This window comes from Boeremia exigua, assembly GCF_020726555.1.
Source record: "Boeremia exigua strain MPI-SDFR-AT-0100 chromosome Unknown C7974scaffold_1, whole genome shotgun sequence".
NCBI classification, from domain to species: Eukaryota; Fungi; Ascomycota; class Dothideomycetes; order Pleosporales; family Didymellaceae; genus Boeremia; species Boeremia exigua.
In genome coordinates this window covers 2,188,243-2,207,152 of record NW_025763518.1, presented here as the reverse complement: position 1 = coordinate 2,207,152, position 18,910 = coordinate 2,188,243, and the positions used below count along the sequence as shown (strand labels likewise).

The 18,910-nt window shown below is 52.2% G+C and overlaps 6 protein-coding genes across 6 annotated transcripts; 2 read left to right on the top strand and 4 right to left on the bottom strand.

Annotated features, from left to right (window-relative positions):
- Positions 1-466: 466 nt before the first annotated feature.
- Positions 467-1,921, top strand: C7974DRAFT_467935 (uncharacterized protein; the record flags this gene model as incomplete). The annotated part of the gene is made up of 1 exon (XM_046146380.1): positions 467-1,921. One exon carries the CDS (start codon positions 467-469, stop codon positions 1,919-1,921), a length of 1,455 nt encoding a protein of 484 aa, XP_046003024.1.
- Positions 1,922-1,991: 70 nt separating this feature from the next.
- Positions 1,992-3,913, bottom strand: C7974DRAFT_383251 (Tannase/feruloyl esterase). The gene is made up of 2 exons (XM_046140747.1): positions 2,598-3,913; positions 1,992-2,549 (listed from the first exon to the last, which is right to left on the bottom strand). The coding sequence occupies exons 1-2, from the start codon at positions 3,822-3,824 to the stop codon at positions 2,238-2,240; spliced, it is 1,539 nt and encodes a 512-aa protein (XP_046003023.1). The 5' UTR covers positions 3,825-3,913; the 3' UTR covers positions 1,992-2,237.
- A 971-nt stretch (positions 3,914-4,884) lies between these two features.
- Positions 4,885-5,510, bottom strand: C7974DRAFT_467933 (Bys1 family protein; the record flags this gene model as incomplete). The annotated part of the gene is made up of 2 exons (XM_046146379.1): positions 4,885-4,974; positions 5,100-5,510. 2 exons carry the CDS (start codon positions 5,508-5,510, stop codon positions 4,885-4,887), a joined length of 501 nt encoding a protein of 166 aa, XP_046003022.1.
- Positions 5,511-6,122: 612 nt separating this feature from the next.
- Positions 6,123-7,074, bottom strand: C7974DRAFT_439567 (uncharacterized protein; the record flags this gene model as incomplete). The annotated part of the gene is made up of 3 exons (XM_046145287.1): positions 6,123-6,802; positions 6,877-6,954; positions 7,005-7,074. The coding sequence occupies 3 exons, from the start codon at positions 7,072-7,074 to the stop codon at positions 6,123-6,125; spliced, it is 828 nt and encodes a 275-aa protein (XP_046003021.1).
- Positions 7,075-8,821: 1,747 nt separating this feature from the next.
- On the top strand, positions 8,822-14,620 carry C7974DRAFT_300438 (uncharacterized protein; the record flags this gene model as incomplete). The annotated part of the gene is made up of 6 exons (XM_046137797.1): positions 8,822-9,269; positions 9,320-10,394; positions 10,846-12,035; positions 12,141-12,758; positions 12,840-13,447; positions 13,856-14,620. The coding sequence occupies 6 exons, from the start codon at positions 8,822-8,824 to the stop codon at positions 14,618-14,620; spliced, it is 4,704 nt and encodes a 1,567-aa protein (XP_046003020.1).
- A 782-nt stretch (positions 14,621-15,402) lies between these two features.
- On the bottom strand, positions 15,403-18,606 carry C7974DRAFT_407964 (uncharacterized protein; the record flags this gene model as incomplete). Its single annotated transcript, XM_046143286.1, has 2 exons — positions 15,403-18,100; positions 18,146-18,606. The coding sequence occupies 2 exons, from the start codon at positions 18,604-18,606 to the stop codon at positions 15,403-15,405; spliced, it is 3,159 nt and encodes a 1,052-aa protein (XP_046003019.1).
- Between the last annotated feature and the right edge of the window lie 304 nt (positions 18,607-18,910).

Below are 18,910 nucleotides of genomic sequence, written 5' to 3'. Positions count from 1 at the left end.
GTAATTCAGACGCCAGAGTGTCAGATTCAAGCAGAGCGTCAGGTGTGGTGCTTGACTCCTGTTGTATGAGCGAGCAAAGTGGATCAATCGGAGAGCCTGGAGGTAGGCGCACAGAAGGCCGAAGTTCTAATCGTTCGACAAACCTGCTGTACTTGCTCCACATGTCGAAAACACAGTCCATTGCGCAGGTCATTTTCACTTCATCCCACCCGCTGCGATGATTGGCTCGCAAGCCGTGAACTAATGGTGCCACACAAACGGGGCACCACAAACTGCACCGCCACAAGCTTTCATTTTGTTTACTAGAACAACAAACTTGTGCCAGAGCTGCCCGTTAACGACTCACACTTAGCCATTGTGCAGCCACTCTAGTTGAGGTCGAAACAAACATCCGGCAAAATCCCAGCTAATCACATTGTACTCATCGATCACTCGGTATCGCCACAGAGAGAAGCTGAGTATTATCATGGAGTCCTCAACTCAGCGGCGTATTGTACCTATCCTCGTTCAAGTGCTTCCGGCAAAAAGGCCAGTCAACGACGCGCAGGCTCAAGTGGCCGCCAGTGCTGCTATTTCTAACGACAATGAAGTCAATCTGATGAGCCTCAGCAACGAGCTTTTACATATCATAGCACTAGCTCTCCGTGGCAGCAGAACCATTCTCGATCTTTCGCTCACCAACAAGCGCCTCCGAGCTATCGCTCAAGATTCCATGTTACGCGAGCTTTGCATCCCAAACAAAGGTATAAGACAAGTCTTGGAAATGCTGGGTGTCAATTCTTCCGATGTTGCAAAGGTTCGTCATCTCATTCTACCACGGCAAGACGACTGCACTAGGACCGACTGCTGTTGCCTACGCTTATCCGACCTTGACACACGCACAGTACGACTGTTGCACGATGCAATCGAACGCAATCCCACCCATGACTTCACTTGGGAACGGATCCAAGATGTGGAGCGTGACTCACATACATGGTACCACAAATACCACAGTCTCCTGCTGGACATCCTGGTTGCACTTCTTCCATCTTTGAAAGAGGTAACAATGTCGCTGCCCCCACGCGAAGATCCTGCTCAAACAACACCCTCAGTCTGGCCATTGACCTACCAACATGCCTCCGTTTCACCGTTCGATGGCATTGTACTTCAAATGATGCAGACAAAACTGCAAGTCCTGACGATTCAGTCTGACGCAAGGTATCAGCAGCATATCATCAAACTGCCTGGATTTCTCAATCTACGGTCGCTGACAATATCAATGGTACATCTCGGGTCACCAAGCAGCATAGATTTCTACAAGCCAGACGTCACGTCGATGGACCTTAAGAAACAAAACTGGCTTCCGTTGACCTTGACAGACCTTCATCTTACATCATGTACGAGATCAACATTCGTCCTCCTTGATATGTTCACCTCTTTTTCGTCCGACTTACTACGATTGAAGCGCATCACGTTGGCGTTCGATATGATCGCGAGCTCAGCCCTCATTCTCTGCGCAATGGAACAGCTGCCGCGATGCACCACCATGACGGCTCTCGGGTGGGTACAAACATTAGCAGACCTGGCTCGTAAAGGGCTCACGGTGAAGCTCTGTGCAGAGACTTCGTCACCTCTGTGTATCAGCGGGCGCAGAGCCACCTTCACCGAGGAACTCCAAGCAATGACAACTTTGTCTTCAGTCGAGGTTACAAGGATTATTCGAGCGGGCATGCAGTTGTCAGTGGCTGTTGCACGGTCCCGTACTGGATCCAGGAGACGATCGTCGCCATTGGAGCGCAGACTGTTCTTACTGCATGGGACAGACTATCCGACACTGTTCTCGAGTCCCACATTCTCCGCTACATACTGGACTGAGGTTACCTTCTTCCATGGTACACGGAAAACCTTTAGGCGCCTCAATCGTCGGAAACAAAGGATTTGAGTCGAATTACGGAGCAACAGAGCCAATCAAATCCAAGAGTGATTGTTGAAAGGCTCCATGAACTTTTTTCCCATTGGGCGTTGCTGGCCTGTAACACAGCATCAATGGCTGCCATGTTGGATATGTTTTGACTGCTTTACACTAAACTATGAAGAAATATCCTTGTGCTATAAGTATGGAGTAGAGTTGTGACCAAGGACTGTCGAGCAGTATGACAACCTTTGGGAGGTACAGGAGGTTGGCTGACTATCGAGAAACGCCAACCACAAACAGCTACATAGACCTGTTTGCCACCCCTCACGATCCGCCTCTTACCTCAAGCGCAGAAGAAATCCTCTGAGCTGTAGTCGGGGCCAGCGCCTGCGAATACGGCTCTCTTGGGATAAGGGCAGAGCAGACTTGTGCGGTTAGCGATGTCGATAGCCTCGAGCGCAACAGGCGCGACCCCATTCTCTACCCACTCGACCAGCGCCTCGAACGATCTCGCAGGGTAGCCGCCCACGCCACCCTGACAGTGACCCAACCCAGGGGCTTCGAAGTAACGAAAGAATTCATGCACATCGGGGTCAACGGCGGTCACAGCGTCGTAGTACTGACGAGAACCACGAAACGTGATGATGCTATCTGCCTGCTCGATTGTCAGCGGGTTGCGTGTGGACAACATTAAGTCGCTTACGAGACCATGAAATGTAAGCATCTTCCCACCGGCCTGTTTAAAATCGTACAGATATGGTGACCTTGTACCAATCATTGAATCGAACTCGACAAAAGCTGTCCGGAAGACTTGTTCGTAGTCTCGCCGAGACAGACTGCTCACGTCGAAGTCACGATCCTTCAAGAACATGCGGATGGCCGTTGTCAACAACGAGTTTCCCTCGCCATTACATGTTCCGTTCGACGAGCAGATAGTTCTTGCAAGCCCGCCCTCCGAGGTAAGATTAGTCTGGTGGCCCATGGTGTGCCAGAGAAACGCCCCGTCTGCTCTCCGAGCACCGTTCCAAGCTGCATCAGCAACAGATGCTGCGGACTTCGTTATCTGACTCGGCGATGATGGCCCACTGCACTTGAGGGGCTCACCAACCGCGGTGTATGGATCGAAGTGACAGTCGTCCTCATTGGAGATGATGCCATCAAGAACTCCATCCAGACCGTCACAAAAATCGATAGCGAGATTTGTCAGGGCATCAATCTCACAGGGATGTGGCGCCTGGTCCATTTCGTTGATGACTTGCTGTGGAAAATGCGCAGCAACGATGAACTCGGTGTGGATCACCGGAGCGATGCCCTGGATGCCATCGAAGATGTCTGGATATCGTTGAGCAAAACCAAGACCTTGGCGCCCTCCTTGCGAGCACCCATCAAAGTATGAGAATCTAGGCAGTTGTCCATAAAAGCTGTTGATGACGCTCTTGGCTGCCAGCGCGGCATCCTTCAGTCCCACGTACATGAAATTCTGCAGCGCCAGCAGATCAGCGTTACCAGGACTCAACAGCCCCCAATGATCTGGGCCCTCAGACGAGGCACCCCCGTTGGTGGTGACTGTGGCGTAGCCGTCTGCAACAACCACCGACATGGTCAGAAAGGAAAACCATTCCAATCCGGCAAACCATCCTCCACCCCCAACCATACGTAACCGTCCGTTCCATTCTGGCTGAATGGGTAACCATACTTGGGATATAAGACTGTCGTTCTGATTGGGATGTGTGTGTGTGAGTGTAACGTTGCAGAAGCTCATGTTTTTGCCAAAGTCATCGTCGCGGAAGAGCTGGTAGTTTCCAGCAAGAGGGTCCAGAGAGAAATTCTGCACCAAGGAGGCTTGAACCGACAAAAACTCGGCACCAAAGATTGTTGGGAGAACAATTGCTTGCGCCGAGCAATTGTTCCAGCCATGAGAGAGCGCCATTGCGTTGTCTTGTGAGACGGTTGTAACTTTGATGACTACCTAGGTAGGAGGGTTGGCGCAAATGATATATCCAAGCAATTCCATTATGTGGTAAGCAGTGACGCATGTAAGATACGGGGGAAGATCCTTTGGTGTGTTTGTAGTACGAGCACCTACATTGCTGCAACAGACCCATACCTAGATTGATCTAGTGTGCTGACGCCGTGCAGGTCACACCACCCAAAGGTAACACGCATCTCTTTTTACACAACCTAGAGACTCTCTCTGAACTCATGTTTAATTCAATGTGCTTATTAGTGTTTTTGTAATCCTGCCCCCGGTTGTGTGGATTTCAAATCGTCTCTTCCTCGATACCCAGGCGAGGTCCATTTCCACGAGTTCGCGGAATATGGTGGCTTCCCGTGAGTACGTCATGAAGTATTGCGCGTGATATAGCCGGGCCTTCCAGCTGACCGTGGTCCGGTGAAGAGTAAGCGTACTTAGGTATGTAGTCCGTGATGGGTCCCGAGGTCGTTGTGTTTGCAACTCGGGCAGTGTTGGCTGTGACAGTCGTAATTACAAGGCTACCCCACTTCGGATGAAGTGTCGCAGCTCCAAAATCCCTGCTCTAGGCAACGAAATCTGTTTTCTTGTGGCTGTTATCGGTATATTTCGCGCAAAGCATCAAACACAATGCCACTACCGAGAAGAATCGCTCAGCGAGAGGGCCTAAAATAGCTCAGTCACCTGCTTCGTATCAACGAACGAAATCGACGAGCATCAGATAAAGACTTCTCGCGCAGATGATTGGGACCGACAGAAAATGAGTCAGTTGAGTGCCTAAAGTCGTGTTGCACAAAGAATTTCCTGACTAGAAGACCAAATACTTATGAAAAGTATCTCAGCGAATGACGAAAGCGTGCCAGCTCTTCAAATGACAAGTCAATATAATTGAGGCTCGTGATATTTGGGACATGATCGAAATGCGCCTAAATTCACGTACATGTTTCTCGAGGTCATCCCTATCGCTGCCTCTCAACAATTTCCATTGATATTTAAGCTGCCCGTCACCTCACCCCCATCAAAGACTAGGGCGCAACACAATGATGACTGCCGATACAATGCGTACAGCAAGCTCGCGAATCTTTCGGTGCGTTTTGACCGCAAGGTGCTACGCAAATCATCAGTATCGTTCCCCATCTGTATTCGGAGATCATGTCGCTTACACCAGCTGGGCAGACAATGTCCCGTACAGATCGTCAACTCTAGGTTGGTCTCTCTCTGGCACTTCTTTACCTGACTCCCTGCCGGCGTTCTCCCATCATGCCACGTAATAGAATCACACTGCTCGTCACTTGACTGAATCTGTAAGGTACTTCCTGTAAAGCCGTCGCCAAAGACGGCGCTTAGATCGTACCACACGAAGCTCTCGTCGATATTGTAGGCAAATATAAGTTGACTGGCATTCGGCGTAGTCAGACCATTCGCGTTTGGAGTAATCTTGAGCGCAATACCCCCAGACATTGGGTCAGAATGGAAGATCTCGCCATAGGTGCTGTCTCTGGGTAGAATTGTTCTGTTGCTGATGTGGCTGCCAACGGACCAAAGGTAGATCGGATGGTCGCACTGATTTGTGATTGTGGCGCGGCCTACAGCGAGAACACAAGTGCTCAGCGAAACAAGCGCAAAGAGGTTAGACAGAAGCATGGTCCGTGCCGGTATGGTTGAAGGACTAGATTTGTTCAGTGACGAGCTGCAGCACCGAAAGTATCAATCTTATACACGCTCAAGCCTTGCTCCCTTCTCATGATCACAACGACTAGCAAATTTAACCTTTTACCTATTTCGTGACTTATGACATCTTGTGTGACCCAACGACAAGTATGAAGGTTGCAAGGCTACTGGCCCGATAGGATCAACAAAGCCGATTGACCATCACATTCAGCCACAAAAGATCACAAGGCCCGAAGAATACTAAGTGGAATTATCTTACTTGCCAACTTGTGTAAGGCTGTCACCTGTTCTGAAAGCACATTGAGTACCTAGGACGTAGGTGAGGTGTACAAATCTGGCGGCCCACATCCAGGACACAGCTCGTGTGTTACTAATGTTGCACATGTAGCATCAAAAGGATGCAAAGAGTCGAATGTGCCTAAGTCACTGGCTGCAGAGAGGAACGTATAGTCAGAGGCATGGTTTGAGGGCCATGTGCTATTTCTGTCTATTTCAAATGTGTTTCAGTCCTCAATTGTCGGTAGGGAATTTTTTTGCTAGAATCCAGAACCGAGCATTTCCATCGACTCTTAGAAAATGCGTACTTCAGCACCTGCTTCCTTCCTCTAAACGAACAAGCTCGACCTCCACCTGCAGACCCCGCTTGATGAAACCTTGCTCAAGATAACTTTGCACCTCCCTGACAACATCAACAGGCCTACCCACCTTGCAGAAGTAGGCTGTCATAGCCGAATCAATGTACTCTAACCGAAGCCTCTGGAGACGACCGCAAGTGAAGACGGCATCTAGCTGATAGCGATGCACTACCTCGCGCAAAGGTAGTAGGATGCGCTCCTTTGCGGCTTCGGGGTTCTTCTGCTCAAGTGCGGCAATCTGGCGCTCAGCCCAGCGCTGGTTTGTCAGCCCCGCTGTGTGGATAGTGAGGCTCAGGTCGCGTAGATTTGGCAGGTTGCGACACATCTGCAGGTACGGGTTGTGATGTCGATTGAGAGCGACACCACTGAACCAGTAGAACTTGGGAAGCTCCATCTTGGTCACCGCGTTATAGATATGAGGCAGAGCCGCAGAACTGAAGATGTTGCCGCTATAGATCACATCGGCGGTCGAGGAAACGACAAATGTGCACTTCGATAAGTACGGAAGGACGTCCTCGTACCACCTGCGGTTACTTGCTGGATCAAAACGAACACCCTTCAAAAATGTAGGGTAGTCAGGGGAAGCGCCGGCGTCCTCGCGTTCAGCGGTGATGTATATGCGTCGAGTGCCTGCAGGAATCTACGTCAGTCGTCACAATCAGGAGTCTGTCAGATGGCCGTCTGACTGATCAAGATAATCTTACCTGCGCCCAACAAAGTTTCTAGAGCTTGTGTTTGCGACTGGGGAGGCGCAAATGTAGGCGCCGAAGCATTCAGCGGAGCTAGACGTGAGCTAGACTGCTCATCGCGCACGAATCAAGGTTACCCTTACCTGACGAGTTTTCGCCAGTGCTCCAGGTGGAGCTCTCAGAGCCGCGCGATATCTGCTGCGAACCACTCATGGCGGGTATTGAGATCAGAGCTTAGTGCCCTCGTGAATGTTAAGAGAAAGAGACAAAAGAGAAGAAGCAGCCTGAAAGATGCTAAGAGCTAAGGTTCCGGGACAGGGACAGGCTTAGTGAAAAATCTTTTATACAACAGTTAGTGCACGCCAAGCACGTTCTCGCGAGTGAAAGAAGGTTTGTCATTGACAAACGAGCATCAACTGTTGTATACGTGACCTATGTTGATCTAATTGTTTGAGCGTGATAACCATAGCTGGTGATGACATCAGACCTCATAATGTGCGCAAAGTGATTACAAAATAAGTAATCCTAGATCCGAGGCGCAGATCCTACGAGCTGGACGGTTCGTGATCTGTCAAGACTCCATCGGATAGGGTTGCTACTGATATTGCTGACACGAAGAACCAACGAGCATACGGGGAAGGATGTGGGCTAATCGTGTGCGATTGCTGATGCAAGGAGCTTTGGAGTAACCCATCTACCGAGCCTAGGGCTCTTCAGTACCTGGTTATCTACGCAACGACTAGATATATGAAACGAATCAGCTTCAGCGGCTCTAGGGAATTTTACTGGAGTCAGAATCTTTTGCATTGAGCAGAGTGAGCTGTCCGATAAATGAAATCCGTAATTCCGATCGCTTGTAGCTGTAAGTGTGCAATCGAAGTGAGACTAGTCGAATGTAGTCGGCGTAAGTGATTCCTGCATTCGAAAGTCTCCGAAATGCAAGCCGTGAAGTATATGTATTTGTGACAGATGTCTAGCATTGAGAGTATCTTGCACTTAGCGCGTGGTGGGCCTCTGAGTGATCGTCTTGTTAGTCAGTGTGCGAACGAACAGCAAAGACTGTAGCAAGACAATCCAGGCCCTCTGAAGTACTTAGGCAGCAACCGCTGAGATCACAAATCGTGGTCCTTGGTAAGCGTACGACTCAGCAATGTGTAAGCGTGGGATGACACAAGCTCGCTGGTCTTTCAAGTCGCTACTTTGTGATGCACGAGGATCCAGGTCACACTTTTATACGATTCGTAAGCAAGCTTCATTTTCACTCAAGATGGAATCGTCAATGATTGCCGAGGAGTAAACCAAAGACCCAGCAAGGCGGCAAAGTACACGGGCAGATTCGCTGACACACGAAAAGGACATACTGCAGAGCAACCGACATTGTGATTGGCTGCGCAGACACGGAAAAATGTGTAATTCGCAAGTGTATCCATATTCAGGAGTCTGAGCAAAATGTGCACTTGTAGGTTTTATTGCGCTGCATCCAATGATGCGAACCAAGGCAGCAGTTCAGTGTTCGAGGCGCAAATGCGACGCCTTGGTGATGAGCACAAAACCGAGGGGATAATGATGATAGATTATTCAGGGTTTCAGTACTCACAAATCAGAGCCGCTGTACAATCATGATAGAATCCAAGGACGATGAAGTCTGGGGTTTGATGTGTCGATGAATACCGTGCGCTGACGTAGGGCTTGGCACGTGGGGCTGAGTTTCGCGACGTGACACCTTGCGAACCCTGGATACGCTTAGACCTCCACACGCTTCAGGCGTGCATTGACCCGCAACTCGGGACACCATGTCGTCTCCTGTATTATCATGTGCACCCTTCGGTCTCCGTGACGATGGATGAGGATTCGGTCCACTTTCGAAATCTGACTTGCCTCTCCTAAGCAGCACGTTGACAACACTCAGCACAGCTCCATCTTACTGTTTGCAGATCTGCAAAGCCTCCCGACGATGGCAATGCTAGAAGTAGACTCCCCGAGAGAGTCGAGTGAAGAAGAAGGCCTTCCATACCTTGACCCAAGTCCGCCGCTAGAAACGACAAAGCCATGGGTGATTATGCTGGTGCTGGCCTTCGTCCTCGTAGCCATTATCGACATGGGCGCTTTCCTCGCCGAAGCCCCTCGAACACGCGTTTACGAAACCAATATCTGCCTCAGCTATTATCGAGAGATAGAACCTTCAGTCATTGGTCCAGACGGAGCAATACCCGAGAAGTTGTGCAAGGTGGACGACATACAGCAAAGGATGGCTATGATCTTCGGCTGGCAAGACATGTTTGATGCAATACCAAGCATTTTTCTGGCGATACCGTTCGGTGTGCTGGCAGACAAAGTAGGAAGGAAGTGGATCTTCACTGCGAGCCTGATGGGCTTACAGTTGAACAGTGCTTGGGTGCTAGGCATTTGTCAGTATTCATCCAAACAATACCGACCAGGGCGATGTTGACGACTTCAGGCTACTTCAAAGATCTGCCACTCGAGCTGACATGGCTTTCTTCAGCCTTTTACTTCATCGGCGGCGGACCCATTGTTGCAGCAGCTATTGGCATCACCATGATATCGGACATTGCGCCACCTGAGAAGCGAACCACCATCTTCTTGTACCTGACTGCTTCGGTTCTCATCGCCGAGATTATAGCGCCAATAATGTCAGCTCGTCTCATGGAGAGTGGAGACTGGTACCCTCTCGTACTCGCACTTATCTTTCAGCAATGTGGGGTACTCCTTGCTGTCTTTTTCCCGGAGACCTTGCACATGCGCGAGCATCCAAAGCACGACGAAAGTGCCGCGAGAGCAAGCCCAGCGACGGCGAGAAACCACGCGTTTAGCCCAGGGCAGCAAATTCGGCATTTCCAGGATGCGTTCCAATTCCTCAAAGGCGACCGGACGTTGGCATTGGTTGTATTCACTTTCATGGCGAACAGACTTGGCCGGCAGGGTATTACTCTACTCGTGCGCTATGCTTCGAAGCGGTACGAATGGGAGATCAAACAAGCGGCATATCTTTTGTCCTTTCGTGCGGCTACGAACTTGGCGGCTGTAGCCATTTTCCTGCCTCTCACTAATCACGTGCTACTAAAGTATGTCAGACTACCAGCACATTGGGCCGACCTGTGGATCGCGCGCGGCTCCATAATTCTCACTGCTATCTCGTTCCTCATTATCGGTCTTGCAGCATATCCAGCTCTTTTAATTGTCGGCCTGCTTGTCTACAATATGGGCACAGGCTACAACGCCGCAATGCGTTCGGTGTCAATACACGTTGTTGGCGGTCAGTCAAGTCCCAATATCGGCAAGTTGATGAGTACCATTGCAATAGTTGAGAGCTTTGGTGCGCTAGTCGCTGGTCCCTTGCTCAATCAACTGTTCCAATGGGGGATGGCTCTCGGCGACGTGTGGCTTGGCCTGCCATTCCTGGCTGGTACGCTTGTATTTGCTGGTCTTTCCTTCGTCACTTTCAAAATTGATGTGAGTGACAGAGAGGCCGAATACATCGAGGTTCAGAGTGACGATGTCGACGAAACGATTGAGTTAGAGGAAAGAGCGAGCACATCCGCTCTCGACCATGAAGTCCTTCATCGATACTCGACATCCCGAGACTCTGTGCATCTCCTACGCTGAAGGCAATTGAAGTAATTTCTTGCAAGAGTGACCCATTCAATATTTGTGAGGGTTAAGCACTTTCTATCTTCATCAAACGCGGCTTCTATCTGGTGCACATGCAACACGGCGCTCTTACTCTGTATGAAAGTAAGTGCGAGTGCGACAACAATCTTAACATCCGCCGCAGTGAGCAGGGCAACGACGAAGGACTTGTTTGGCCACATTACCCACATGCGCAAACTCCAACATCTCGATAGACCTCGGTCATATCTAGTCAGCACCTCTTTAGCAGAGCTTTGCTACGTTGGACTGTTTACCGCTTTGCATCACCGTCGGTTCATTTTAAGCTTCTTCAACGATGCTTGCACGCGCATCCAGCGACGCCGGTATCCGTCTCCGACGATCCAAGTCCACCTCAACTGTCCACCGACACGGCCCACCTACCATCGAGCCCTTGGATCCCGACGTAGCGCAACATCATGCCGTTGCTGCTGCCAGTGCAGCATTCATTCGATCTCAAGCTCAGGACAACACTGCGCGTCGAGCAGACCGAAGCGTTGAGCTCGGCCGCAGCAAGAGCACTGCAAGTCGAAAGTCACTCACGTCGCCAGGCAGCCATTTTCCCCCGAGGGAACTTAGCATTCGGCCTGTACCACCGGGAAAGAGTACGCAGTCGACCAATACTCACCGTAATTCCACATCGTCTGCGCCGCACATGGAGAATCATGCCTTCTTCGACCCGCCCACCAGGGATAGACCGACATCAGCAGCACGTCCCTTATCGAACCAACCCTCGGTCATCTTGAATGAGTTTGGACGTCCTACTTCTCAGCCGAAGTCGCACCGTAACAGCGCAGCACCATCCATCACATCGCAACAAATCAGGAAAGCACGTTCTATGTATTACGCCAGCAGCGTTCAGACTGGGTCACCTATCGCTCGACCTCCAGCCAAGTACCTTGGTGCTTCCCCAACGAGCATGCCCTCTGTTTTGAGTACTGCACCGACCGCTTACGTTCCAAGTAGAGGCATACCTCCCTCTCCGCTTGCATCGCCACATGTGCCTGTAGCCTTGACTTCAGGTGAGACAATCGAGATCGCTCGGGACAACTGTCTGCGAGACTTCCAACAAACGTCGATCAAACACAAGCCATCGCTCTTTCTAGCGCCATTCAAGAAGAGACAGGACAGATCGAAGGACAAGGCCAAACGCCTCTCGTCGATCATCACATCTGTACCATCTGTAGACTGTAACTTCGTGGGAGACACAGCGCTCGACGTCACTGTGAGCGACTTCATGCCACCGCCAGATACAAAGGAGAGACGATCTTTCTCTGGGTCGCTGAAGAAGAAAATCAAAAGAGTATTCAGAAGGACATCCAACAAAACGCCCAGCCTTCCAGTCCAACAGATTGAAGCCAGCCGCGAGTACTTTGTCAGCTCGTCAGCGCCAACTGCAGATAATCATGGCAATATACCAAGCCCTAACGAGGAATTGCTTCAAACGACACGATCTCGAACACCTTCATCTAACGGAGGCCATCTACACCCTATGCGATCAGGGTCACGTAGTAGTAGCAAAGGCAGTACTCACAGTAATCGCAGCCTCCACAGCGAGACCATGCAAACGTCTGCGTCACGGGTTACGAGCTGGGGTACTTCGGCCTCCGGAGAGACGCTCACACAACGCGCAATCAAGCGGTTGACGGTGATACATGAATCAAAAGACAGTATGGGTAGTATCACTGATAGGCTAGCGTCCACTTCCACGAACAGGAAATCGTTGGGTCTCCCAGCGTTCACAGCCTTCGAAGACCCCATGCCGATGCAGAGCCTAGCAGAAGAGGCTTCAACGCCACCTGTTGACCCAAAACGTGTCTTCTCGGCTCTAATGCGTGAGATCGACGCGTCCAAATCTGCCGGAGCTCCGATTGATCTTTCAGATCGCACATCAGGCGCAGAGAGCGATGTGTTCGAGTCGAGCAGAACAAAGGAATTGCACTCAACCACTGAACAGACACACCCCACTGTCAGTGAATGCTGTGAGCAAGAGATCGGCCATGAGCGGGCGAGTTCAGGTCATCGCCGTGGGAATGCAGCTGCGTCAAGAGGTCCGTCTAAGAAAAGCTCAATCAAGTCTTTTGGGCAGGCTATCAGATCCACAATACGCACCGTGACGCCAGGGGAACAACGGCCTGCGCGCCGTCTGGACGGGATGTCAAATACCCAGCCACATGCGGACACGCCATCATCAGGCGCTTCATCAAGGTCTCCAAATGATCAAGAAGATCGTACAGCAATGTTCATGAACTTTCGACTTTCCAAGAAGAAGTGGGTTCTCGCTGCTTATACGACGATATGGCACTCTACAGTGTTAATCCTACTAACGTGCATCAGAAGTGCAACACTTTCCCAAGATACCTCAGTTGTAACTTTCACACCGACCGCGGAGCAAATCGAAATGCGAGTGGCGAAGGCCAAGAATCGATGGCAGACACCTCTAATCGAGAGCACGACACTCCAGTTTCCGCGTGAGACAGATCGACTATACACGGTAGTTGACTTGGCTCACCAGCGATCTCTGGAGAAGGCCGCTGCAACCAGTGAGGAGGCTACGAGCTCACAGTCCCCTGTGTTGCAGCTACCGAAACTCACACAGCTGCCTATGTCTCCTAGTATCTACTCAAGGAACACCGATGGGGCCAGCATCCTTCCTAACGACAGCGTGGTGTCTTTCACAGGCCGTGAAACTATTCCTCAGGGAGGCTCGGCAGTCATCTTGACCAGCCAGTCTGTACGAAGCTATGTCATCGGTACTCCATCCCCAAATCGGCCAAGTTCAACTCATTCCAGTCGTGACTGGAAGGCTTGGCTGTCGCATGAAGTTTCCGGAATCGAGAGCATCAGCCAAGAGGACATCACAATCCGCGGACAATACACAACGTCGTCTCAACAACGCAAATCCGACTTGACTCCAACTGTGCATACCTCGCAAACGGGATGTGACGACACGACAGTCATCGTGCGAGAGTCCTCGGAGACATCGACACCTCGAGTACGTGCGTTTGTACCGAGTATGCTTGATGCAGAGCAGCAAGTGGACAGGTTGCCTGTTTCACAGGATTGTTTGACCCAGATCACGGCGGTGCCAAAAGTAATGCAACCCTCGACTTCGGAAAGTCAAGATACGCGTCAAACGTGCATCCCCGACAAGACCACAACGGAGAAGTCATTATCAGGTCCTGTCACAGTGACTCCTCCCTCATATGCGGGCAAAAGCTGTTTGAAAACACCACCGAGTAGCGAATCTGCTGCATCGCAGCCTCCACTTTGTACGCCTGGCACTTCACGTATGAATGAGCGTTTTCCTTTTCTCGATACTGAAAAGCGATCGAGTAGCAACAACTCAAGTCGGTCACGTAAATCAAAGTCGCCAACTAGCAGTTTCGGATTCTCCCAGAAGTCACCGTTGGAGAATCTTAGGCCCCAGACCATCTACTCGGACATATCTGCTCCCGCGACGGGCTGTGTTACAGCTGTTCCGCCCTCCTTTACCGCGAACAGTGCCGAGACGGCGCAGAAGAGCAAAGAAAATATCACACCGCCGTCGCTAGGTGGCCACAGAAGACCGAACATGGCGCCCCTCGCATTCGTTTCACAACATAAATCACTACAGCCACTTTCGCCATCGAGTTCGCACCGAAGTTGCAACAGTGTGATGGAACACGGTGTAGACGCAGCAACTGAGAACCAATCGAAGCGCGCCTCGAAACCAGCCGACACGGTAGTTGCACGTCCCAGCTTACGCATCACCATACGACCGTTATCACCCGAGAAGCTTTCACGGCGCCCCAGGAGTGCATTTGATCTGCGTAATACACCCTCGCCCCGTCCAGCATCGGAACTCTTTCGCACTACGCTGCCGTCGAAGCCGTCTTCACGTTTATCGGTCCGAGATCCTCACCCAACCCTTGAATCAGAGGCACACATGCACACAACGCCTGAAACGTGCCAGCCCGATGGTAGTGTAACACCTGGTCAACGGATGGCTGAGCGCTTCCTGAAGGAGCGGAAGAGCGCCACAGTACTTGAGCGAGGAGTCAGGAAGAGTGCTGGTAAGCTTGTTAGGGAGGATACACCAGCATTTCTTTGATTTTCCCGGATGCTACTTGCATGTATCTACTACGTGGGGGATGTTGTTTAATGCGCATGGGGTTTTTTGGACAGGAAGTTGTTTTATATGGCACGGCTATGATGGACACAGTGTATCGTATTTTCCATAGCGTGATAAATTAAGGCACACTCTTTTACGACGAACCGGCTCAGACATACCAAGATCGTTTTTGCTATCATCTTCAGCATTTTGAATCAGGGAACGCTAGCCGGGTCGAATATGACGTGGTGAGCCATCCCACTATGTTATCACAACATCCGGGCGCATGCAACATAGGCAGAATGATACGGCTACATGATCATCGCCGTTTCTGCTCACCTCGGCTATCTCAAATCGTGACGGGCCTCTAGTCGTTCGCAGGTGTTATTCGAATGTCCGCTACCTAGTGTATGATGACCTACCATTCCAACACAGAACCACCCACTGTCTATCAATCGAGTCAACCCATTGCGTACAGCCGGGCTGTGCCATACTAGCGCAACAAAACATGCTTTGAACTCCTGTTGCCTATCAGATTAGACTGGCGATATGTTTTTCCAGACCATCGAAGTCTTCCATTCCGCGCTGCCCAGGTATGGCTCTGTGTTTCGCGGCTGTTGCAAGGCGTGAAGTCGTTCGCAATGCTGGCTGCATGCAGTTATCTGCCCATCCACGGAAATCTGCGCCTATACAGCCGACCCTCGAGGACAGCAGTCACCGGTGGATCGTGAATGTGCAATTGGTAAATGACAGATCTCACCGTCGACACCTCCGTGTCGTGCTCACATATTCCGCCCTCCGTCGCTGCTCGTCCCAGTATCGGTCTTGGATACCGTCCACCGATCGAGCAGGATGTCCACGATATCCATCGGCTGGGTGTCAGTGTCGTCGTGCTTCTCCGTGTCCATCTGCTTTTCAAGCTTCGTCCTTCGGCTAGGACTGCTCTCGCGCTGCTTGTCCGTCTTGGTCTGCAGGCTGTATGGACTCTCCCTGTTCCGATCCGTGTACGGCTCCTTCGCACCCTTGCGTCGCTTACTCCTGCCTTCCCGTACGATTATGATAGGCTCGTGAGGGCCAGTCGCGCCTAGCAGCGGGACGCGCTCTGTCGAGCCATCTTGTGGCTGCGGCGTGACTGGGCCGCTGAGAGAATGCGAGCTGCCGTGGCGACTGATGCGGTGGGAGTCGCGCTCCATGTTTCTCTCTCTTCCAACATCGCTCTGCAGTCTGCGCTCGTTATTCCTGGCTTCGCTCTCCCGTCTGCTCTCATCTACGTGCTCGCGTCCAGTCCCGCACTCCGGTATCCACTTCTTTCTCCTCCCGACAACACTCTCTTTCTTATCTTCATAACCGTATCCTTCGTCTATAAACTCCCGTGCACGCTCGCCCCTACGCTGTCGTCGGTGCTGCAAATCCAGGTCCCGTTGGGCCTTGATCTCGGGCTCGCTGCAGCTGTCGCTCTCGTCCCCGTTGTCCCGTCGAGCCTCGCGCTCTTTCTCTGGTCGAGGCTCGCTATTTCGTTGGGACTCACCCTTGTCGCTGAAATAGTCTTCCACAACAGCGCGCACCTGTGTCATAGAATTGCGCCGTGTGCGTTTCCCCGCACTCTGCCTGCCCGGAGGGGTTGGTTCGTCGTGTAAGCGGCTATCAGCGGCGGCGGTGTTGTGGGTGATCTCTAGGCGTCTGCCTTCCATTTCTCTGCCTTCCCATTCCCTCCTTCTCATCCTTTCTCTTTCTCTTTCTCCGCCCCTGTCCCTTTCCTGCATTTCCCTCCTTTCCCTCCTTTCTGCTCTTTCACTGTCCTCTTTCCCCTTCCGCCTAGCCGCAGAATTCGCGGCAGCAGTAGCAGCAGCAGCCGCCGCAAACACACCTTCACTCCTCTTACTCCCCTCCGCCCCGCGTTGCGTCTCAACAACACTCTGCCCATCTTCGTCTCCTGCCCGGGCGAGCGTACCTTTGCGATGCACGAACAGTTCCTCTTCACTATCTCTCTTGTGAAATGCCCGTGTGCTAGGGTGCTGCGTCTTTTGTGACTGCCGGATGAGCGCATCGCTCCCTTCGACCGCAGACATGTCAGCGCTGTAGCCATACCCCCTCACCCTCTGTTCTCCCTTTATATCCCCTTCGTCGTCGTCGCTGTACCCATACTCCGGCATGGCGCTGTCATCACCATGTCCGTGGCCCCTCCCCACTTCCCACCGCACCACCTTAACGGTCTCTTCATCTGTTCTGACGCGGGTCTCCCCTACTCGCGGGGCTAGCGTCGACGTATCGGTTGAAGTATGGGACCTCGAGTATGGATCTCGCGGCGCATGAAGCCGGTCTCGCGCCCCTGTTGTCTGCGGCCGGCGGATCGGAGGTATGCAAATAGGCGACAGGGCGGAGTGTGCCCCAGCCCTGCCATTGCCGTCGTCGTCAGAGCTCCCCAGGTCCCGCGATGACCGGGCTCGGAACGCGCGCGCGTCGTAACTCGCAGTGGACACGGGGATGCCTATCTGTGTCTGCGGGTATGCATGCTTGGAGTACGTAGATGTAGACTGGTAGGGTGGTAAGGGTACATGCGACGGCGTGTCAGTGTATCGGCGCGCATATGCAGGCGCGGGGCGCGACGGAGGTGGAGACTGGCCAGCACGTGTACGCTCGTTAGTCCTCACAGCCCGCTCGCCTCGGCCATCTGCCCTAGAGCCCCCAGGTCGGACAGACGGCCGAAACTCGCGGTATCGCGCCGAGCCAGGCACGAGTGACGGTCCATTGTGACGAGGATACGACGGCCGGGCGTCTTCGCAGTCGCAGCCGGGCACCATGCACTCCCCCACGTTTCTCGCGTCCCTCCGAACGAGCGTGTGCTGTGTTGCGCCTCGTTCGTGGTGCGAGGCGTGTGAGTCGCTGCGGGACAAAGGGCGGGGCGTGGCGGAGGAGGGTTGTGTGCTGTCCCGGCGGACATGAGGCCTCTGTGCTGAGACCTTTAGCTGTGCGTCATCCAAAGGTGCCACATCAATATTCGCCTCGAACTTGCGGCAAAATCGCTGATAAACTTTGTTCATCCTTCTCTTATGGTGATGCTGCACCGTCTGCCCACTTTTAAGCACCTCCTGCATTGCCACGATGCGTTTGAGTAGCTTCTGGACCTGTGCTGCACATGCAGCAAGGTCGGCAAGCGTTAAAGGAGAGGCTTCACTGATTGAATGTGCGTCGTCCGGCGTCATTGCGTCGCTATCAGATGTGTCTGGGCCGAGGTTTGCGAAGAGGTCTATTGCGAGGACATTTTGGTGCACTTGTTCGTTAGCCATGGGGGCTGTGTGCACCGCTGTCGATATGGCGGCGGTGGTTAGACGCGGTGATGGTGGGAAGCGCGGTAACGCGATGTCATCCGCGCAGAGTTTGCGCTCGAGCGCTTTGAGGATCTTGAAGGAGTCTTGCTGCTGTTGGTGGAGTTCGCGGATGTTCTTCTTCTGTTCCTCCAGATACGCAACTTCGACATCTCTGCCGTGACGTTAGCAGAGTCTCCCAACATATGCCGGCACGTACCCCCTAGCTTTGTCTTGTGCCAGCTGCAGCACATGGAAGAGAACCAGAAGGCTGCTCTTCAGCGTCTCCAGCCTCCTACGTAGAAGTTCGACGCGCTGTTCCTTCATCGGCCAGCTGATCTTTGCTCTGAAACCAATGCGCGATCGCCCGTCTTTGCCTGTTTTTCGTGCCTTGTCGACAACCTCAGACAGCTCATTGAACACCTCCTCACACTGCGTGATGAGCGTTCTGGCGTGCTGGACGGCATCCTGGTTCACCAGCCTTTTTGCGCCATCGGCTCCAAGTACCTTGCCCACATTTCCGAGAACATTTGAAGTCACCTCAACGTCGACGGCGATATGTGTGATGTCAGAGTCGGCTCGCGAAGCAGTGTTGATGAAGTTGTACAGCTCAATCGAGAGTTTTGCGCCTGCGCCGCCAATCTGAAGGACGCTGGCGGCAAGCCCCACGACCTCGGCCATTGCGACTCGCGGATGCTTGGTGATGTGGACAGAGGGATGTCAGAAGACAGGCGGGGTAGCTGCATGATATGAATGTGGCTGCAGTGAGGCTGAGTTGGTGTTCAGCCCCCACGAGCAGATCCATGCAAGTCGCCATTCGCAGGTTAGTGCTGCTGACGGTGGAACATACATACTTGGGCCACTCGGCAGTGAGAGAAGTCGAAATGACGGATGCGATTGAGGCAGACTACGCTGTGGGTATATAACCATGTAGACAAACATCCGTACCATGCAGTAAAAACACGCGCGATAAAGGTCAACCAAC

Bases quoted from the DNA above. Each gene is read 5' to 3' on its own strand.
- C7974DRAFT_383251 (XM_046140747.1), bottom strand. From the start codon at position 3,824: ATGGCGCTCTCTCATGGCTGGAACAATTGCTCGGCGCAAGCAATTGTT. The intron at 2,550-2,597 runs GTAAGCGACTTA...ACAATCGAGCAG, and splicing joins TGCTTACATTTCATGGTCTC to GCAGATAGCATCATCACGTT.